Genomic DNA, 23,971 nt, shown 5'->3' on the forward strand with positions numbered 1-23,971 from the left:
CTCCAAATCAATTCAATTCATTTTAAAAATTATTTTTAGTATAAAAAAATGTTTAAAGTTAATCTGAAGAAATATAATTACTATCTCTTTCAAATAAAGTTAGTTAGAAATTTTAAAGGCGTATATATGTTAAGAAAAATAACTTTAAATCTTTTATCCACATTTTTTCAATGATGCGTTTTTGGGAGTTAGAATAAATAAGCACTCGGGTCGCGAAGATAGCTTTAGAGTACTAGATCGGCCCCCAGCTCCAGGCCCCGATTTACGCGTTTACGAGGCCTGTTAGTACAGAAGGCCATGGATCAAATATAATATAATACGTATTTTTGATAAATAAAGTAGTATTGAACTCGAATTCGAAACTTAAAACAAAATGCGTATTTTTCTGGTATCAACGGCGGTATGTTATACGCGATCAATACTCCGAGTATTTACAATACTAGATATGCCGACTGGCCATAGTCAACTACGCAAGCTCATCAAAAAATTAAAAACTCAATCTCAAAAAGCTAATGTCATAAATCAATATTTCAATAGTTAAATATAAATTTAAACATGAATTACCATAAATAAGTTGATCGTAAAGAGTTGAAAAATATTTACTATTACTTTCTAAATTCTGAATAGAATTATTTCTAAATTGTATTCACAGTTTGTTATTGCTAATTATCAACGTTTACGTTTTTTTTACTTTAGTCTGATGAATGCTAAAATCTCAAGGGACATTTTTAATTTAATAGCGTTTAGAGTACGAACTCAATGATGAGTTCGTATTTTAAAATTTTTTTGGGGAAGTAAAAATAATGATATAACGCGAGTAATATATACATTTCAATTATGGCATTTTAAGATTAAAAAAACTATTTTTATTTTCTTTCGGCATCTGGCGCCCAATCGACATCTGCCGCCCAGGACAAACTGTTTCTTTGCCTTCCCCCCCCCCCCCCCTCCTCGACGGCCCAGGCCACAACCAATCGACCCTGAGTAGACTTCCTCGCAGCTATGTCATAGTTCTCCAGTCACTATTCATATTGGGTAGATTCCAAAAAGCTACAGCTCATTTGCATGGTTGACCTGTTTGCTTTGCTTTTGGCCGCTTGGTCTAGTGGCAATTATCAAACCAATAGAAGTATTTTGTAAAAGTGTTTTGTCTCTTCATAGTCAAAGGAACTTTTTGCTTGTGAGAAGGTTTCGTTAGAAATATATTGAGTAACATTTTTAAATGGCTGTATCTTAATTTTTAATATTTTAGGGTGGTGATAATCATAACTTTAAGTCCCAGTTGTTATTAAAAATGATTTCCGATTTCATAACAAGTTTGTCAATGAATTTTTTCACAGCTATTTCAAAATATTGTGAACTACACGTGAGCTGCGCAGATATAATGTATGAGCTGCGCAGATTTAATATACGAGCTGCGCAGATGTAATATGCTTAATTAACACAACTTACTTTATAATAAAAAAAATTAAAATTATGTATGCTGTAACTTGCTTGATCAAAATAATTAAAATTTGATGAACTATTGCGTTCTCTATAACGTAGCACATTACGTGCCCCTGTAATGTAAACCCCCTTAAAATAATCCCTTTTATATACCTTATTAACTCATTTTATGTCAAAAGATTTTTTCTTCTTCGTCCATATGTAATAAAACTTTTCTACATTCTTTAAGTAAAGTTTTCAATTTTTACGCAGTTTATTTTTCATTTTTTACAAGCTATTCGGGGGTTTGAGTTATGATAACAAAACGCGTTAACAAGTTTACTTTTGTATTTAATTTAACGCAGTTCTTTCGGGAAATTGCATCGGGCAAATGCTGGAGTTACAATACATCGTCTAAAACAAAATTGTTGAATCAACGTTCTTAAAAAAAATCTTGTACCATCAATACAAGAGTCAGCTCTTCCTACCATTTTTACAAGAATCATTCAAGAATCATACAAGAATCTGCTCTTCCTACCATTTTTTAAACAAGATAATGCATAATGCCAAACGGGAAAGAAGCCCCGTGTCTTTTTTTTTTTTTTTGCTTTTAGTTTAAAGACTATTTAAGATAATCAAGTTGGGTTGTCCGATTTGAGGTTGGTGATTTCAGAAATGGCTTCGAGTTTTTTCTATCATGTCAAGTTTTTATTTTATTGATTGGTCCGCTCTGAACATAAATTAAATAACGGAAATTCTCTTTAGTGCGCTTATTATTGATTACACTATGCATCTCAAAAATAAATATACGAATACATAAAAAGATTGCTAACTTTATACAGGTGTGATGAGTACAAATGATCATTTGTGTGGATCTTAAAGTGATTAACTTTTTGCTAGGCTAACGAGGAGGATAAACAAAATATCCATTTTTCCTTTGCTTAAACGAAAGCCGAGAACAAACTTTGCGAGTAGAAAACTTGATCAGTCAGAACAAGAGTAAATATTGGAGAAAAGAATGTCATAAACCAACAACTCGTAAAGCGGGAGAAAGTTTTCTTCTTTATAACATATTGGGCTTAATAAAATAATTTGTCAAAGTTCTTATCGTTTTTAATGTGGAGGAAAATTGTTTTAAGTATATTTTTTGTATTTTCTGATTTAAATTATAGAAAAGTAAAAGCCTGTGCTTTTAAGAAACCAAAAATCATAGATAATCAATGACTCAGAATTCAAAGAATTCACTGAGGTGACAAGTCATCCAATTTTTCTGCAATCGCCGTTAAATGAAGTCATTACTCATTTTAGAATGGCGCTTTGAAAACTATTTCTAAAATATTTTAGAATCAGATATTTTTTCTATTGTTTTGAAAGTATGATTTATCGCGACTTCCATCAGATGTAAACCAGGGGGAGGGAGAAAGGTAGTTAGCATCTTAATTATTATCACTTCCAAATGATTGCGGTCTAGTTGTTAACCATCCTTTTTCCCCTGAACTACATCTGATGTACAAATATCTCATTCAATTATTCCATATACATGAAATGCATAGCAAGGATGAGTTGTTATGGAAGTTGGAGACGTATGGTACTAGCCTGTCTTTTCCTCAAATTAAAACCTGGTCTACAGGGGTGTTGTGAGATCGAATAAGCTGAACTTGTAAAGTAGACAAAAAAAGAAAAAAACATTTCAAGCTTAAAAATTCTTTGCGCAAGATAATTATTATAACAAAAAATTTGTTGCGTAAAACTCCAGTAAAAAAAAAAGGAAAATTGTTTGAAGTTACTTTTTTAAAATTTATGAAGGGCGTAGAAAAGAAATACGTTTGAAAGCAAAAATAAGTATAAAAACTTTTAACAAATCTTGAAAAATTTAACGCTATTAAAAACGCTGTTTCTTAAAATATACTTTCTTTGAAACTTTATGGCAACAGAGATTGAAAGCTGCTAGAAAATAATTCTCTACAAAAAAAATTCCCACATATTGGTAACTTTAATCCGAACTGAATAACATTTTTTTAAAACTGCGTGTTATCGATGAGACTTGTCATTTACGAGATTCCCACAACAAATGGTAGTTTTATGTTCATTAATTCTTTAAACATCACAAATCGTCATCTCCAATTTCACCAGAGGCAAACACCTCGTTCATTCCCAGTTTCTTTTTTTTCCTGAGAGATTTTTTTGGGTGCTGTATTTAAAGAGATGCGACACTTAGCACATGTGTATATTGAATACATACGTGTATCGTAAAATTTCTCTTCTAATTACAATATTATTATATACTTCAGAAGATTTAAAAACATATACTTAAGAGTATTCATTCGTATACTCGTAATTGTATTTGTAAAGAAAAAAACTTAAAAATTTGTGGTGTCATTAAGAATACCTCAGAAATTGGGGTGCTTTCAATTTTCTTGGGTGCATCTGAAGGGTTGGCAGTGGTAGAAAGAATAGAACTTTCATTACTTCGACGCTAAATAATTAAGGAAGTTTAAAGGCAAAATGGGTACATTTATTGTTTCTAACAAAAATAAAATGAGAAGATATGTAGGGGTGTTAACTTGTGATAGTATTTTGAAAATTGACATACAAACACAGGTAACGCGGACTTAAATTAGAGTTTTTACCAAATAAGAACCGATTTTCAGCTACACTGATCTTTTATAAAATTTATAGATTTATTATTAACAGCCTGAGAAAACATCAAATATGAGATAAAAACAATAAACATTATAAAAATTGAATAACTAATAAATTGTCTTTAATTTTGTACAAAATCAAGGTTCATGATTTCATCACTAAAATTGAGACTATTATTTCATCAAAACGTGGGAATATAAAAGTAGTCAAGTAACTGTAAGTAGTATAAGCATTATTTGACGGTTGGCCAAAATCAGTAGTAAAACATATAAAACAGTATACCAATCTATAGTGTAATAGTGCAAATATAACTTAAATGGATCTAATTGCATATTAGTAAAATAGTCAAAGTATTGTAAACTGGTGCTGTGCTGGTAGATACGTTTTTAGCCTAAAATATCTTGAGTCTGTTTCACATATTTCATTATTTATAATTCATATAAAAACTTTCAAAAGTGGATTTGGTGATAAGTCACTGACCCTAATAGAAAAGACATGTAAACAAAAAATTTTTTTTAAAGTTTAATGATGCAACAAAAAATTACTTTTCGAATTCCTTTTCCATTTTGCTCTCTTAAAATTTCATCAACCATTCCTTGCATAGCCATACTCATCATCACTGCCTGTTATTATAGTTGAAGTTAGATATTTATATAAAAAAATCTTCGAAAAGATAATTCTTAGGTTATTTTGGTTACTAAAATGGTTTAAATTTACTTACAACTATATACCTGAAATATTTGGAAGTATGAATGCAAAAACTAATTAAAAACAAGATCTTTAAATGTTACTAGCAAACCTGACTACTTTCAACATTGATCCACCTGATATCACCTTTGTTAAATAAATACTCAAACGAAAATTGCAAACTTTCATTTTTTCCCACACCTGACTAAAGAAAGATCAAAGATATTACAAGATATAAAGATAACATCATAAGATATAAAGAATCCAATTTTTGATTTGACATTTTACTAAACAACAAATCTGAAGATGATTTTGAGATAGTGAACTTCAAGTTGAAGCAAGAGTGCCACTTGTGTGTAAGAGCAGACATGTTCCTGTGTCCAGAAATGCGAACTTTGAATTCAAACTATGGATGACCATAAAAATTAACCAATTTTAGAGCTTGTACAAAATCCTTGATTTTGTAACTTTGAGAAACAGCTCTAAAATCCATATGGTGATCAATATGCCAATAAAAATTAGTATGCTTTATGGATCTCTATGTACAGTAGCGTCCAAAAGTAATTGGACAAACACCTTTTTGGTTATATTTTCTCATCGAGTCAACATTTTTAAATGAAATTTTGCATAAGCATGTCAAATTATACTACAATTATGAAAAAGAAAACAAAAATTCCCTTTTGGGAGTAATTACTTAATATTTTGCTAAAAGAATGGAAATGACTGGCTCAAAAGTAATTGGACAAACTAAATATGTCGTTTAAAAATAAAACTTTCTCAACAAAGGATAAATTTTCAGCATTTTTTATGAAGATTTCTGTTAAATAATATATATATGTAATATTACATAGTGTTATATTCTGTTACATAATGTATATAATCTGAGCATAATCCTACTACTTCGTTGGAAAAACTTTTGCCGCAACGACAGCATTACATCTACGTGGCATTGAATCAGCCAAATTAATTAAAACATCAATTGGTATTTCCTCCCAAGTGCGCTTAATCAACTCAAACAAATCATGCTGATTAGATGGTTTCCGAACACTAATTTTTCTCTCAATATGTTCCCAAAGATGTTCGATTGGGTTCAGGTCCGGAGATTGTGACGGCCATTCCAAGATACGAACTTTCTTTTGAGCTAAAAAATCCATGACTAGCTCGGAAGTGTGTTTTGGATCATTGTCGTGTTGGAAAGTCCAACCACGCAACATTTTGTTATTTGCATGTGGCAGCATTATATCTTTGATTATTCCTTTATACATGTTTTGGTCCATAATGCCTTGAACTCGATAGATTGGACCTACTCCATCATGGCTAAAACATGACCAAACCATAATTGAACCACCACCATGCTTTACTGTAGGAACTTGGTACTTAACATCATTTCGAAGACCTATTGGACGTCGAACATATTTAATACCATCAGAACCAAACATATTAAACTTTGACTCATCACTCCATAGTATTTTTGACCATTGGTTTGCTGTCCAACTTAGATGTTCTTTAGCGAATTTTAACCGTGCTCTACGATTTTTTTGCAGAAATAAAAGGTTTTTTAACAGGACGACGGCCAAAAAGGTTGTTTTGTCTTAAGCGACGCTTTACTGTTGCATAAGAGCAAGAAATTTGATGGGACTGTGTAAGTTCTCTATGAATTTCTTTAGCACTCTTGCGCGGATCTGCCTTTGACGATCTTACTACAACATTATCTTGGCGAAAAGTTGTTGATTTCGGGCGTCCTGACTTTGTTGATACTTGGAAGTGACTCCGTTGTTGAAAAACTTTTAATGTATAACCAACTGTTGATCGTGGAATATTCATATCTATTGAAATTTGTCGCACAGTCTTACCGTTATTAAATGCTTGTACAATCAACTTTTTCACTGCCTCGCTTAAATATTTATTATGTCCCATTACAAATTATTAATCATTGAATGTTTTTATAAAAATCTGCCTTCAGAAAAAGAAGTTAAAATAGTCTAAGTTATATCAACATTGTTAGAGTTTAGTTACTCGAATTACTTTTGAGCCAATCATTTCCATTCTTTTAGTAAAATTTTGAGTAATTACTCCCAAAAGGGAATTTTTGTTTTGTTTTTCATAATTGTAGTATAATTTGACACGCTTACACGAAATTTCATTTAAAAATCTTTACTTAATGAGAAAAAATAACAAAAAAGGTGTTTGTCCAATTACTTTTGGACGCTACTGTATGTAAATATTCTATGTATGTAATACATCCATCTTGTGTTCTTACTGATTTAGGAGATTTTAAAACATATTTTTGCTCATTTTTTACCATAAAAGATTAAACTAATACATAGTGTTGATAAGTCAATATAATAGTGCTGATCAGTCGATGTAACTGAGATGAGCCAATGTAAAAGAGTGTTAATCATATATTAACTCTATATGGACTGTACAACAACTTTTATTCCATTTTTTTAAAAATTTGTGTTTTTAGTTAAAAACTGTACTAAGAAAACTGATGTAATTCAAAATTGCAAAATTTACACCATTAAGTTCTTTTTAACAAATAAAATGACAAAGCATAATTACATTTGAAAAGAAAATTTAGTAACTTTCAAATAAAGTTCTTTTTAAAAAAACAAGTGAATTATGTTTGCATATTTTATTACTAATATATTAATTTGTAAGAATAAATGAATTGTTTTGCAACAGAGACATATCTTGTTTCTTAAAATAAATTTTTGTGTGTGAATATCTGATTGTCTGTCTTCAAAATTCTTATAAGCTCATAACTCAGAGTTCTTATTTAAATATAATAGAGGATTTATGGGAGCCTTTGGATTGCCAGTAATTAATAGTTAGAATCAACAAAAGAAAATAGGTCCTTGATACTGAAATGGCAAGATTTATGTACATAAATATGGTCAATAATACTTATTTGACAATATTTATGTACATCACTAGCATAGAAAAGTTTTCGGTCAATTCAATATTATTGATTTTACATTCAGAATGTATACAAATATATTTTAATTGTATCTTAAAATTTGCTTTGTGTATCTAAACAAATTTTTATAGTTATCATTAATATTACTCCTTTGTTTTCATACACTTTGTTTGAAAACAAAAATACTGTTGTATTGACTGCAAATTGAAAAAATAAAATATTATCAAATATGAAATATTATCATATTACAACCAATGGTCTGTGAGGCACCATCTCTGATTTTCCTGATTTTTACATGTCATTATCTACATTATGTAAATAGGTTAAATTTCCAGTTTCAGAGTTCCAAGTGCAGCAGTTTAGAAATTATAGCCTTATGAACATTCTTGAGTGGCCCCCCTCAGTTTCTCAAATAGTGAAAATAGATAACTTTAAAGCCTTATAACTCTTTTCTAGCTTTCAACAAGTGACTCATTTTTTCTAGAACTATTTTCAGGATGTTTCTGTCTTAAAAATAGTAATTTTTATTAACTTGTATCATATTAGAAAAAAAACTATAACCTCCTAAAAAACTATAACTATAACTATATAAAAATATAAAACTATAACTTTGGAAAAAATCTGAAAAATGCTAATTTTTCTATTCATCAACAAGTCCTTACATGTTAGTTTTCTGATTAGCTACTGTTGTCTGCAACAAATGGGCAAAATATAAGCAGCTTGTCACATTTTAGAAATCAAATATATCTAAAAATATATAGTCTACTCGACTAAAACTTGACTCCCATTTTCAGCCATTTAGGGATGACTCGTAAAATTTTCTAAGTCTGTATTGATCAAATATTAACAGCAAATAAGACCATTAGGCCTAACTATATAAAATTGTAAACATAAACTTTTCATGTTCACAACAAAAATGGCAGCATTTTTTAATGACCCTATTTTTCAATAATTAGGGTAAAAAAGCATTATTGGAGACCAGTGCCCCTTCAACCAGCCTCCTGACCAATGTGAGGGATGTAACCTACTATATGTAGTTTGTTTTACAAAATTTTTTATAGTTGTTATAAAAACCATTTCTAGTGCAGCATTGTTAGGGGAGACCGGGGCTAGTTGGCTACAGGGGTAAGTTGACACACTGCATTTAACTTTGGAATTTTCTACCAGAAATTCCCAAAATTCACATGGAACCTTCCCACTTAACTATTTCATCTTTCAGTGTTGTATCAGGGCTATATGCACATGCGCATAGAAGTTATAACAATTTTTGTGTTCTATTACTAGCTTTGTAATTTTTGTAACTATATTACTTTTTCAATTTTTAAAAGCAATAGCATTAGCTACAAGTAAACTGGAATAGATTTAGGTATTGTATGGCAAAAAGCTTTTGGGGTTAGTTGGCACAATGATCGCAGGATTAGTTGACATAATGTGCCAACTTACAACTTTTCACATTAGCTGTAAATTCACTTAAGTTATATAACACTACAGATCTATAGACATGCAAAATTATAAAAAAAAAGTAGACAGGCCTGTTAATTCTAAAAATGTTACAAAAAATGTTGTTGATGCTATTTTTATAGAGGGAAAGTCTATTCAATCGACTTAAGGGCAATAAAAGTTAATTTCAAAAAATATTGTTGGATAACAGTCATCAAGACTTTTCAAGATACGTTTGAAATATATGCCTAATGTTGCTAAACTTGCCTCTTTTTATATGGTGTGCCAACTTACCCTGAGAGTAAAGGCAACTTACCCCAGGCCAGGTTAAGTTAGCACATATTTTTTTCTTTTTTGGAGGCCCTTTTTGGGCCACCAATTATTTTTTTTTTTTAATGTTTGACACTTGAACATGCTTGCCAAATTCATATTCTTTTGAAGTGCAATTTGATATCCTCAAAAAAGTTCATCCAGAAATGCACAGAACTCAAAAACTAAAACTGTAGCTAACTAGCCCCGGTCTCCCCTATTTATTTTAAAAACGAAATTATCTTTTTTCCAAAATTTTTGTATATTCCCTTAATAATGATAATCCATAATAAGATAGTTGATAATTGAAAACAAATATATACGATAACTCATTTCATTTTTTTTTAATAAGATAGGAAAAAAACCCTCTAGTGTTTTTGAGCTCAGGCTCATGTAATGAGTAAATAATGTCACTAACTCGATGCTAATCCATATCTGTTGTTATTGGATACTTGGAACAATTGCCATCTTTTTTTAAACAGCTAGCACAAACTAAAAAACAAAACAAAAAAGCCCTCAAAATCATGATATGGCACAGTCACCTGATCTCAAAGCTATTGAGAAATTGTAGGATGAGCTAAACAGAAAAATTCACATGATGGTTCAAACAAATTCTCTGGAAGTGTTTGCAAGATACCTGGAAAAATTTAAACTATGAAACAAAATTTAGTGTCTAGAATGCCAACTTTATGTAAGGCTGTCATACATACTACAGGAAGTCACACTATTGAAAGCGAAATATGAGTTAAAGTCTTTTGTTTATGTTATTCTTTTAATAAAATAAATCAGAATTAATTAGTAATTTGTTAAACATTATGTTTAGTATAAAGTTTATTATTCTTTATTGTATATTTTATCTTTTATCAGCATTAATAATTTTGATCTAAAATGTTTGCACGCTAATGTATATTGCAAAATTTTAATTCTACAGTCATTGTAAAATCTCATTTCATGAGATATTATGCTTTTTTTGAGCCACTCTTTTCTGTAACATTTTTAGACTTCTGATCAAAAAACTAGAAATGATGAGAAAAACTTTGATCTTTTGATCTTAAGAAACTTTGATATTTTGATCTTAAGAAGTGCTTTAAGCAACTGACAGCATTGCTGCAAGTGTTTAATTGTCTTCTAATGCATAATTTTAATTTTTACCACAAGTTGTTACTCTAAGTATTTCACATGGAATAACCCAATTGTAGATTAAGCTTCATATAGCTTTTTAACATATTAAAGATTTCATCTTCTAATAAAAATTATCAGTTGGGCAGCCAGAAAGCTGCTGAAGCAGCCTATCAAGACTCATTGGAAGGTGATATTTGCAACAATAAGCAGCTTTAAAAATGAACTTCAAAAAAAAAAGCAATAAAGAAAATTTTTACCTTTAGCACTTTATATTTTGGCAAAAAATATAGCAATTTTGATTGGCATGCTGATTATCATATGGATTTTAGAGCTTTTTTAAAGTCACACAAGCAAGGATTAACTATGCATAAGCTAAAGCTTTAAAGTTGATTTATTTTCACAGCTGTCAACTCGTTAAACTCAAAATAAATAATTTTGGATGTAGTCTTACCTGGAAGTAGGCTTTTTACCCTGTTTTTATATGTGGGATCCTCTGATGAGCTTGAAGTTCACTTTCTTAAAATTTTATAACAGCTATGATGACAATGATGACAACCACAAGGATGATGATGATGATGATGATGATGATGATGATGATGATGATGATGATGATGATGATGATGATGATGATGATGATGATGATGATGATGAAAACTATTTTAATTTATTTTAAATTGAAGATTTTTTTAAAATTAGAATTAAGATAATTAAAGCTCAAACTTTTTTTATTTTTAATTACAGTCAGAATTAAAAAAAAAATCCTCTACGGTTATATAGAAAGATATAAATACCATGGATGATAATCTCCAACTTCTGATCTTTTGAACAAGAAAACTTCCTTCCATAACTTTTTTCTAAAAAATGATAAAAGATGATATAAAAAGTATACCATAATGTTACAAATTTTCACATAGCTGCATACTATTAGCAACATTATAAGACCTGACACACTGGTTACTATATAAGTAATCAGTGTATGAGTAATACTATAATACTGTATGCGTAATCAGTAACAATTACTGCTAACATCCCAATTTTCAATCCAGGTTTTTCAAGATTAGTGTTGGAAAATCTAGCAGTGTAAAGATTTTTGTCAAACCCAAAGCTCCTCAGCAGAGGCAATTAATTGTGTACAAAGCTCCCTGGCAGAGGCAAATAATTGTGTACAAAGTTCCTCAGTAGAGGCAATTAATTATGTACAGACTTAAAAAGTCTACATTATTTTGTACATAAGAAAGTTGAAGAAATTTAGTGAATAAACTTTATTTCAATTATAGCTAAATTGTCAATGTTGACAGGTTTTCAGTAGAGAAAATGAGATCTTGTTAGTTGCATATTATTAACAACATTTTAAGACCTGACACACTAGTTACTGTATAACTAGTCAGTGTATGAGTAATAATGTATGAGTAATCAATAACAATTACCGCTAACATTCAAATTTTGGAATCAAGTGATAAAGAATCAAGTACTTTCAGGAAGTTTAGTGGATCCTTTTATCATGAAAGTCACAGTGTCAGTAAATAGTGCTAAAGATTGTACTTTTAAATTTTAGTTATAAATTACAATCTTGATTGACTCTTCAAAAATACTGAAGCAATCCCTGTGCAGCATGGCAAATTGTCACTTTAAGCCTTAAATTATTTATGAAACAAGCTAACAGGACAGACTTCACCAAAAAAGCATTCATTACTGAGAATTTTTATCTAGATTTAAAGTTTTAAAGATTTATTCTCTTTTGAACCACATGATTATCATCATGTCACTGACAGAATAATACTATAAACTTGATCTGTTCCCTGTACATTAATTGGCATGTCCAGTTCAGCCTTCACTGACTTCATCAATTCTTTCTGCATTAACAATATCTAAACTTTCATAGTTTGTATCAAAGCTCCTGCTTAAAAGATTGGTGGAACAAGAAAAGAAGGCTTTACAAGAATACTTATATGGCAGAGAAAAAAACTCTGAAGAAGGCTCTCAAGCTAGATGTTTGTCTAGAAGATACAAATTAATAATGAACAATAAAGTAGAGAAATAAGTAGAAATGCTGAGGCTTTTTCTCCCATACTTTTGATTGACTTGTGCATTATAATATAGAAAAATGTCAAAAACCTTGGATTTTGCAAAAGCCTTCTAAGTTTGTTGAATTTCCAAAGAAAAATGTATTCCTACAGTAAAAGTCAAAGACATTTGTTGAAGTTCAATTAAATGTAATGCAGTCAGTCAGAATTTAAGTCAGATTCTTAACTTTAAAGATCCTGACTACAAGGCTGTAGTGGAAAGGGGTATTGAATGGTATAAAGACTGACAAAGGATGCTGGAAAAAAAAAATCAAAGAAAGCAGAAACTAAGATCATTTTTCAAAAATACACAAGAATAAAACAAAAGAATTCATTAACTTTTGTAATAATAGTGATAATAATAATAATGATAATAATAATGATAATGATAATAATAATAATAATAATAATAACAATAATAATAATAATAATAATAATAATAATAATAATAATAATAATAATAATAATAATAATAATAATAATAATAATAATAATAATAATAATAATAATAATATTAATGATAATAATAATTATAAAACACTTGCTTTTACATTAAAATTTTATAGTCAATAGCAAATCACAACTTCAATTACTTGAATTTCTATTTCTGTCAACAGTTTTTTTAAAATTGTTTTATAAAAATATTTCTTTTTTTGTAATGGGTTTTTTATTGGATTTTAGAGATATTTTCTTTAAAAAAAAATTACTTTTGTTTTTGCTTCACAAACAAAAACAAAAGTAATTTTTCATTTTTTTTCTATAAAAAAATCTCAAAGAATTTGAATTATAAAACACTTGTTTTTTTTTATTGCATTCTTTGATTTCATAGTTTACTTATAGTTTTTTTTTTAAATTGTTTATGATAAAAACTACATAGCATTAATATACACCGCAACATTTTCCTAAGATATTCATATATTTCTTATGTTATATAACTTCTTACACTACACAGAAAAAAAAAAAGCTAAACATACCTCTTCAGTCTTCACTCGCAAATTAAATTCTCTATTACCAGATGCCATCAAAACTGTAGAGTCTTCTTTTGGATAGTTGGCTTTGCATGACAGATAATGTGTATAACCATAAAACTTCAATTTACATGCTGTTTGCAAAAACTGTAATATTATTTGCAGCTTTTAATTTATATTCATGGTAATATTGTTAATACATTAGAATTATGATTTTTAGAGAATCAAAATTTTTCACTGTCTGCTTTATTAAATTTGCTTACCTCTTTGCGAAAACCTTTCTCTTGTAAGTCATTAAGCATGCTCCTTTGCTCATCTGTGCATAGCATCCAACCTCTTTCCAGATCATCAAATGTCTTTATAAAGAATAAAAATAAAGATCGAGTATAAAAAGAAAAGTTAGAAAATAATCAGAAAACACTTTACAGCTGAATGATAAGAATCTAGCTAAAATATCATAAATCCTTGTTAAGATATTTTAAAATTTTAAAAGAATTTTTAAAACAGTTTATTAATAATATTAAATACGTAGAATTGAAAATAAACTTTATTTACTTATTGCAACTGTAGCCTAAAAAGTTATGTATGAGAGCAAGTTGAAGAGTTTGAATCAATCTATACCCTTGAACTTTTATTTCATAGGTACAAATCAGAGTTTGGGCTAAAACTTGCATTATGGTATTCTTATTTTTACCTAAACATCATAGTTCTTGTATTATCCTTAAGTTATGCTACTGAAGGATTCTTTATTTTTACTTTTTTTTTTTAAATAAAAATTTGAAATGACGAACTTATTAGAAACAAAAAAAAAACTATATTTCTAACATTTTAAAAAATTTTTTAAAAAGGAAGAGAAGCTAGATCTAAAAAATTTAAAACTTCTAAAAAAAGATCTAAAAAACTTAAAACTTTATTGTAAAATTTAAATATAAAAGTTAAGAGAAAAAAGTTATATAAAAAGTGAATCATTTTAAAGTTTTAAAATTTATCAAAGTATGTTTAACTTTCAAAATCAATATTTCAGGCATTATTTCCCCTTTAGAAAAGGCAAATGCAAACAGTACTCACCTGCACATAGAGAAGATTCATGGCAACTCTATCATTAATCAAATCATTGTCGTATTTTGAACTCCAATAACTAAACAAATTAATGCAGTTGAATAAATGTGGAGCATTTTTAATCATAAATAATAATTATAAATTTTTAATAACCAAAAAAAATATAAAATGGATTTAAAAGTAGATTTGAAAAAACTATATATTTAAGTGCAAGAACAATTTTTTAATTTTAAAGTAAGCCCAGTTTATTAAGCAAAAGAAGATAAGATTATCATACTTTTTTCTTATGACAATACAATGTGGCTGCTCAACAGCTTTTAGTGACAAATAAGGAGATTCAAATTCTTGAAGTTTTCGTACAACTAAAAAATAAAAAAGCTACATCTCATAGAGATTTTAACAAAAACAGTTACATTAAAAAAAAACTATTGTTATCTATAAAATTCACCACTAGTGATAATAAAATGTGTACAGGTGATAAAAAAAGCTTAACTGTAATATATGTCAGAAAAACTCAATCTTTGTCAGAAACAGATGGGCATGCTCTGTTTATACCCAAAGTTTGTTAAACAAAGAGTATAAGCTGGGCTTGCCTTACCAACAGCAATAACTGTGATTTACATTTTTCTAGGCATTCTCTAAATATGTCTAACTATTTTTTATGCCAAATACCATAAGTGCAGTTTCTGGATATTTTAATTAAAAGAATTTTATTTTTAGAACATTTAAAAAAAAAAAAAATTCATATTATGCTTATTAATTAGATAAAACTTTTTAACTTCATTTGAGTTTTTAAAAAAAACTGTTTTTTCTAAATTAAACAAAACAGCCTCCAGTACGGCATGCCCCCTTACAATTCACACATTGATGCCCTTTTTAAAATATTTTTATGAATCATTGTTTTGATATATATGGTTTTGGAGTATTTGATTTGTACATAAACAAGTAATAAAATGAAAAATTTGATTTTTTTTACAATGACTGTCCAAAATAGGATCACTGTTTACTGTCATCTTTTAGGTGTTGCACCCAAGGACATTATAGCAAGACTTGGGATGGCTAAATGAATTGTGTATGATATTTTAAGTGGATTTAAAAAGTTTTGTCACACAGAGAGGAAACCAGGAAGTGGTAAGACTAAGACTGCAAGAACTTCAAGGAAAAATAGATGCCATGTCCAAGGAGTACCTCCTGAAAACATAGAAGAGGTTCTGACCTAGAATTAGGGGTGTGATCAAGGCCAATGGTTCTCACATTGAGTAACCTATTTGAAATTCATGGAAAAATTAAATGAAAAAAATTATGTTGAATTTATTTTATTGTTACTTGTTTTTACAACCTACCATTCTCAGAAATTAGTGCAAATTTTAAAAGAATTCAAATAAATCAGAGTTAATAAACAAATGTTCTTTATTACATAAAGCAGAACAACTTTTTCAACTTCTAGGTATATGACATCACAGAAACACTCAAATCTATGTAAATTGAAAATTAAACATCCAACTGATAGCATACCACAACTGACAGTCAAATTAAGGAAGTCAAATTAAGGAAGTCAATTTTTATGACCATAGTTTCTTTCATTTGGCAAGTAATCAAAAAAAGAAACAAAAAACTTATAACATTGGATTGTGTATATGACAAAAGAAATAAAAGAGAAAGGTGTGTAATAATATGAAAAGAAATAACAGTGAATAGTGTGAGCATACAATCTAACAGAAATTAGAGTATAAGCATGCTACAACAAAAATAAATGGCAAAAAGAAATTATTTTTTATTTTAGACTCTCATCATTGTATATTTCTTATACAATAAATATAATATATACTTTTAATTTCTCCATCAAAACCTTTCTCCACCATGAACAAAGCAAAGTAATAAAAGTAGTCTTCTTTTAAGCCAATCTTTTTCATGGCAGCCTAAAACAACATTCTTTAACTCAGGTATTCAATAAAATATTTTTGCATCATCATTAAATGGTATGATAATAGACCTGTGCGAATAAAAAAAAACAAACAAAACAAAACAAAACAAAACAGTGAGTTTTTAAGTTTTGATATGAAAACTGAAACCAAATGAAAGTTGAGCTTTTACACGAAATTTTCAGTTTATGAAACTGAAAATTTTGTGTAAAAGCACAACTCTTGGTAAACTGAATTTTTTTTAAAAATAACTGTCTATATAAACTCTAAAGCTGAAAAATAATTATGCAAGAGCAAATTCAATTCAGCCTATGCAAAGGTTGCCTCACTAACAAGAAATTTGTTGAAAGTAAGCACAAATGCATTTGTAATGCAGAGGCTGGACACATTTTTACATAAACTAGCAGAAATGTAATAGCATAAGTGTGCCAATTTGTATAAAATTTGTGTTGGACACCAGTTTACACTTTATTTCATGTTTATGTAACTTTTACAGTTTTCAGCATTAACGATTTTCAGTTGGTACCTCATATATGTTGTGCTTTGCAGAGTTTCTTTACAATTTCTCTGCAAACTGTTCTGTTTTATCCAAAAAAACAGAATTATCTAATATGATGAGCTTTTTTAATTTTTTGTTTGTTTATCAAATGAAATAAGAAAAGAAGAAAATTACACTGATCCTATTATCATTAATGTCCAATTCCCAATAATAATGGTTCAGCTTATTTGACTGAATTCTCAACAAGATTTGAAGGAGCTTTAGGAAAGAAATCCATTATCAAGAAGAAAATGTTTTTCTTTACATGAAACTTCTTTTTTTTTTTTTCTTTTTTTTTTTTGTGGATTCGAAATTTGTAAGTGAAAGATATTGGGACCTTTATGGAATTAAACTTTTTGACTACCTTATACATATTTTTACAGAATTTAACTTCAAAATTGTAAAAAAGATTTCAAAAAATTCAAAAGTTTTGAATCCTAATGTGCTCAGTTCCAAAACGTAAAAATACTTTCTGTAAAAAAAAAATCCCAAAAAATTTTAAAGTCTTCAAAAATTAATGACAATAACAGCACTTTTTTTACAACCAGAATTTTATATTAATGGAAATACTCTGGGAGTTCATTTAATTAAATCATTTAATTAAAACAGTGCTACTAAAAAAACTAAAACCAAATTCATAACTGAAATTTTAAATCAAACACTGTTTACAAACCAACCAAAACCAAATTTGAAAGTAAAAGTTTAAAATAGCACACAGGCCTATCTAACTTTTCTTTTAAAAGTAATATAAAGACACATGTTTTATATGTAAATATATATGCTTTATTGATTTTATATTACAACTGCATATAACACATGAATATACAAAATATAATATGCAATCATCTCACCTCTAACACTATGTCATTTTTGTCAGTTGTCATAATATTGACTGTCACTTTATTTCCATTCATCAAAAAAATATCTATTGTAGCTTCTGTTGGTTCCATCTGATAATCATTCTTTTATAAAAAACAAAAAGTTATTCAAAACTTATTCATTACTAGTTAAAAAGTGTATTGCATTCAATTACATTAAAACTTAATTATAATTTTAATTTACATTAAATTGTGCTCATAGCGCAAGTTAGATTTCTAAGTTGCGTTAGATTTCTAACTTGTGCTCGTATCACAAGTTAGAAATTTAAAACAAGTTAGTTGGATTTAATATATAACTAAATTACATACAATAAAAGAACTCAACTCATTTTTTAGTGAAAGTAGGAAAATAAAACTAAAGAATTAAACTAACCATTTGAGCTTGAAGCAAGAAATTATTGAATTCATCGCTGACACCAATTACTGAATCTTGACTTACAAATTGAATAAATTTTTCCAGTTGCTCCCGCCTCTCCTCAAGCTGATCAACAGTCAAGGAGAATATTTTTTTAGGGGGGAATAGTTTGCTTGGTATATGATTAGGGTATTGATTCTGTAACTAAATGATACTAATAAAAATATATCATGGTAAATCAATCAACTCTACAATTAATTATATATTATTTAGAAAAGAAAAAAAAAAAAAACAGTAATACCTGTTCATAAAATTTATCAAGCTGACTGTACCTCTGTTTACAATGGTACACTCCATTTACATGGATGTGGAAGTTCTATACAAAGATGAGAACAAAAATGTATACTAACAAAAGAAGAAAAAGAAAAAAAAAACATCAACTTTTAATCAAAAGTACCAATTCGAAACATTTTCTGGGATGATTCAAATAATAAAAACAATATATTGCTATTGCTAATATTGCATGAATTTAGGAAAAATCAACTGAGTTGGTAAATAAGTTAACTTCATTGAAGCTGAATATTATAAACTTTTGTAAGAAAATGTCTTTATCATCCATTTATATTGGTTAAGAAACACAAAGTTTTGTGTCAGTGTTACAAGGTCATTTAAAAAAAGTGCATGACTTTTCCAAAGTTAACTTTTTCCTTCTGCAGGGTTTAAAAAATCACAGGTCTCTAAAGTTACAGCCTAAAATCAAGAACTTTCATTTTTTATCTTCTCAATCAGAAAATGCATGAAGTTCATTAAGTCTAGCTAATGTAAAAATGTTTTTATTATTATTGTTGCTTAGCTTCAAGAATATTTTTAGTGTTGCTTATAAACAAGTTGTTAAGAAAACTTTTTTTTTGTTCCTAGAAGTTGTTATATTTACAAAAGTTCTTTAACAAATAAATTTTGCATATTATATTCTCTGCAATTAACCTTGCAAAAAAAAGCAACATCTGCCATTTTAATCAACAGTTTTGTTACTTCAAACAATATTAATATGCAATCACGAACATGATTCTTATGGTACCATCAGTTAAATTTATTAGGGATCTTAAAAACTCTGGATGAACATTTAGTAACATACATGTGAATCCAAGAAAAACTAAAATAAAAAACTGATATAAAAATAAAATTTCCAAAAACATTTACATATGAACTTCCATGGTTTGATCTGTTAAAAATTGTTCAAGTATCATTTTACCTGTTTTTTATTTCACCCTTCAAATCACAACAGTCATTAGGGTTGATTAGCAACATAGTGTTGAGCTAAAGTCAAAATTAAAGCGGTAACCACAACTTAACTCAAAGTTACTCATATGAGTTTATATTGACACATCATTTAAGAAAACATTGTTTCTTTTAATTTGTAATAAATATTTTACAAATACTATGAATTAATATATCAAAAAATTTTGTAATTATTTGTGTATATTAAGTAGTGCATAAAGTTTTTTTAACTGTAAATTTCAGGAAAATGGAAGAAGAAAATTAGAAAAGTAATAATGGTAATTAGAACTTAAGTGTTACATTATAATAACTTTGAAAAGTGAAGGTTTTAACTAGTTTATATCTAAAGCTTCTGTTATTTTTAACTTATATAATGAATTTGCAGGATCAAGAAGAGAAAAAGATTGTTTAAAAGCTAAAAGCTAAACTGAGAATAAATTTAAATAAATTAAAAAACAAAATTTATTATATACAATAATTTCAATAATCAAATTTGAGAAAGTTAAACCCTTTTGGTAAATCTTCTTCAATTGGCCCATAAGTTTTATAGAAAAGGTGAGACTTTGAAAGGTGAGACTTGAAATATTTATTTATTGAAAAGATATAATTTCATATTATCAAAGATAATTATTGAAAATAGATACTGTATTAACAAATTTATTTCAGAAATCAAACAAGTATACATCATGAAAAAGGTAGGTGTAAAATATTACTAAAATTAAACAAACAAACATTTTGAACTACTAAATAAAGAAGTTCCAATTACATAAATCATTTGCAGTTTGATACCAAACAATAGAGAATTTATGTTCACCTAATATTTGGCTTCACATAAACTGACATAAGTTATCTGAAACCATTTCTAAGTTTTTTAGGATTATGCGGTATGTTGGATCCATTATGGGCTTAAACTGGGGTTTTGACTGCAGTTACATGGCCCCAACTGCTGTAACTCAAATATCTCCAATATATATATTCATAAATTTGAAAAGTTAGTTTTTATTTCATTAGTTCAAAATATCTAGTTTTTATTTCATTAGTTCAAAATACTAGTAAGAAGACTAACAAATCAGGCATCATTTTGTTAACAGAAATAGGTAGCAATTCTAATGATTGTCAATTTTAATAATTATCAAATTTGATATAGTGGCTGAGACATTTTGGATTTCACGCAGGTTTGAGGATATTACTGCAATGTTTAGTTCATTATAATCAGTAGATAGTATGGAATGTATATTAGTATGGAGATAAGTGTTGCAGAAAGATTTATCTAAAATTTTTTTTTTTAATATTTTTAGTCCTCTCGCCAAGAAAATGCTCCTTAAAAATTTACATTGAAAGTATTTCAAATACAGGGTTTATAGTAGTAAAGTATATTTATAGCAGTAAAGTAGGATGTGACCAAAATATTGATGGAATCTTATCTAGATAAGATTCTCTTTTCAGTGGCATCAGTAGAAAATTGATCTTATGCTTTGCTTAGTAATTGAGGTAGACTTTAAGTTTAAAAACTTGGCTCTGAACCTACAAAGCATTCCATATATATATATATATATATATATATATATATATATATATATATATATATATATATATATATATATATATATATATATATATATATATATATATATATATATTAGACATGTCCAAAAAACAACTTTTTTAAAAAATGTCTGAGCACAGCTGCTAAATGTGTTCTATGTAATAAATTAATACTAAATTTAAAAAATTTTTGAATAAAAAAAATTTTTAGGGGTCGCTCAAGACCCTTAAACATCAGACGAGTCCCTAATATTTTGAAAAAAAAAGTTTTTTAAAACCATATCATATTGGGTCTCAAAAGAAGTGAAATTTTATAAAAATTTCAAAAATAATAAAAAAAGTTTATAAAAAACACAAATTAAAAAGTTTATTAAAAAAAACTTTAAAAATATGCACTTTTTTATTTTTTGTTAAAAAACGATAGTTTTTAATTCATAAAATTTGAACTGGTAATTTTTATATAAAATAGTTAATATTTTTGAAATTTTTATAAAATTTCACTTCTTTTGAGACCCAACATGATATGGTTTTAAAAAACTTTTTTTTTCAAAATATTAGGGACTTGTCTGATGTTTAAGGGTCTTGAGCAACCCCTAAAAATTTTTTTTATTCAAAAATTTTTTAAATTTAGTATTAATTTATTACAAAGAACACATTTAGCGGCTGTGCTCAGACATTTTTAAAAAAAGTTGTTTTTTGGACATGTCTAATATATATATATATATATATATTAGGGTGATCCAAAAAAACTTTTTTTTACTTTTTGTTATTACTAAGGTCTAAATGTGTTCATTTATGAAAGAAAACATTGAACCAAAAAAATCAGCCAAATCAGTTAATATTTATCTTCATCTTGCACTGTTGGGCTAAAATCATCTTTCTTGATATTCTTCCAGGCTTGTTTAAATCATTTGAAAATAGCAACATCTGGTCCGAACGTTGTTGGAAAATAAATTTTAAACACAGATACTGCAACAATTTCAGTAATGTGATGACAACAAGCTAAATTATATATAATAATTCTTTTCCTAATTTTTCTTCAAGTAAATTAAAAGCACCTTTCTCAGATCCAGTATTGCTAGCTGTGGTATCAAACGACTTGCCACAGAGATTATTAATAAGATTTGAAGCGTCCCATTCATGAAGGGAGGCTACAACTGCAGCAGCAATGGCTTCTCCTTTTGAATCAGAAAGTTTTGGCACTCCCAGAAGTTTTTCAACACCACGCCCTGTTACTAAAACTGACAAACGCTCAAAAATTCCACTTCCATCGATGTCTGCCATCATTTTTCCATCCCAATGAACTACGAGAGGTACATCCGGTTTGAAATTTTCTTTCGTTTCATTGTAATGAGTTTCACGATAATCAGTTCTTGCCCTATGAAAAGTAGTAACAGATATAGAGAACTCTTCAATGGGAGCTCCTAAACTTTGCATTGTAGCTGCTATAGTTTAAATTGCCACACGATTGCTTACTTTTCCTCTATCTAAGGAAGCGACAACTTCAGGGGTAATAATTTTTTTTATAGAAAGCTTCCTTTTCAGACCGGAGCTTTCTGCAACATCTTTTTTTCCTTTCAAAACTACGATATCATCATGATCGCTACTAGCAGAACTTGAAGGGAAAGTTGAATTCTCAAGAACAACTACTTCTTCAGAGCGTTGTTTCCTTAACGCTTCTTTTTGCAAACGTTTATCCAAACTTATCTCTCTGCAAACTTTATTTTCTTCTTTCTCTGCATCATCTTTATCAATGGAACCCAAGACCATGTTTCTATCATCTCGTTGATCTATGAGGAAATCGCGATCTTCAGCAATTTTTATTAAATCAAAAACATTAGTTGGCGCAATATCAAAAAGTTTCATAATTCTCTTTTCAAAGTCTGTTACTTTGCTTCTAGCACCAGCTGATTTCTTATTTCTGTCTTTTAATAGATCCGTATATTCTTTATGAAATTTTTCAAGCCTTGTAACTGCATTATCTTTTCGAATTGTAGGAATTTTAGCTTTTTCCCAAATTTCACAAGTTGATTTGATAACTGTTACTGAACTTTCATGTATACTCAATCCTTTCACCTCATGGTGGAAGAAAAAACATTTTAGTACTTCCAAAATCGTTGGAACCTTAAGATGGGAAAGCATTGATATTGGTTGACCAATTAACCATTTTGCTGTAGAACTGCGCGTTGACTTTGCGACTGAAGCCATTTTAAATTTTCTTTAATACAGTGTATGAATGAAAATATATTTTGTTGTCACCTATATTTCCAAACAAAATTAGTTTCGTTGAACCTCGCAATTATATCACTTTCTTAAAATATTGTAATTAATATTATTAGTCAAGCAAAATAGATAAACTATTGTAATTTTATTTCAGGAATCACAACACTCTCGATAAAGTCTCGAACTGAACTAAACCATATAATAAACCAATATAATAAAATATAATGAAATTTGGCTTAGTTTGCAATTTATTTTGCCGCTTTAATATGCATTTAAAAAGGAAATGTTGTTTAACAAAAATTATTATGCGTAATAAGAGCTTTATTTTCATTTTTATTTTATTAAAATCGAACGGTCAATAACCGAAATGTACACAGAAAACGAAGGTCAATATTTTACTGAACTTTTGAAAATTCCAATTTTAGAGGGGTATAAAGATCGCCTCAGCGCGACCTCTAAATATTAACCGATTTGGCTGATTTTTTTGGTACAATGTTTTCTTTCATAAATGAACACATTTAGATCTTAGGAATAACAAAAAGTAACAAAAAAAAATTTTTTTGGTCATTTTTGGATCACCCTAATATCTATATATT

General features: G+C 28.3%; 2 protein-coding genes across 6 annotated transcripts in view; one reads left to right on the plus strand and one right to left on the minus strand.

Annotated features, from left to right (window-relative positions):
• The window catches only part of LOC149888489 (uncharacterized), a 242,973-nt gene that overhangs the window by 126,107 nt on the left and 92,895 nt on the right, over window positions 1–23,971 (plus strand). The gene's annotated exons all lie outside the window — the stretch shown is intronic.
• The window catches only part of LOC145189475 (sorting nexin-17-like), a 26,695-nt gene continuing 5,837 nt past the window's right edge, over window positions 3,114–23,971 (minus strand). The window contains exons 2-14 of one of the 3 annotated variants that reach the window (XM_090087541.1): window positions 18,631–18,705; window positions 18,348–18,533; window positions 17,948–18,058; window positions 16,465–16,555; window positions 14,914–14,998; window positions 14,646–14,715; window positions 13,841–13,933; window positions 13,584–13,724; window positions 11,338–11,400; window positions 4,868–4,960; window positions 4,614–4,691; window positions 3,815–3,901; window positions 3,114–3,616 (exon numbers count right to left, since the gene is read on the minus strand). In XM_090087541.1, coding sequence (XP_089943667.1) covers window positions 3,530–3,616; window positions 3,815–3,901; window positions 4,614–4,691; window positions 4,868–4,960; window positions 11,338–11,400; window positions 13,584–13,724; window positions 13,841–13,933; window positions 14,646–14,715; window positions 14,914–14,998; window positions 16,465–16,555; window positions 17,948–18,058; window positions 18,348–18,533; window positions 18,631–18,705 — 1,260 coding nt within the window. In that variant the 3' untranslated portion in view covers window positions 3,114–3,529. Of the gene's footprint in view, window positions 3,617–3,814; window positions 3,902–4,613; window positions 4,692–4,867; window positions 4,961–9,679; window positions 9,917–11,337; window positions 11,401–13,583; window positions 13,725–13,840; window positions 13,934–14,645; window positions 14,716–14,913; window positions 14,999–16,464; window positions 16,556–17,947; window positions 18,059–18,347; window positions 18,534–18,630; window positions 18,706–23,971 lie in introns of those variants that run through there. The other 2 variants (XM_090087542.1, XM_090087543.1) reach the window with 2 other exon arrangements.

Source organism: Hydra viridissima, unplaced genomic scaffold (genome assembly GCF_058129835.1).
Source record: "Hydra viridissima isolate aposymbiotic clone 2 unplaced genomic scaffold, HvirCarnegie_v1 scaffold_5, whole genome shotgun sequence".
Lineage (NCBI taxonomy): Eukaryota > Metazoa > Cnidaria > Hydrozoa > Anthoathecata > Hydridae > Hydra > Hydra viridissima.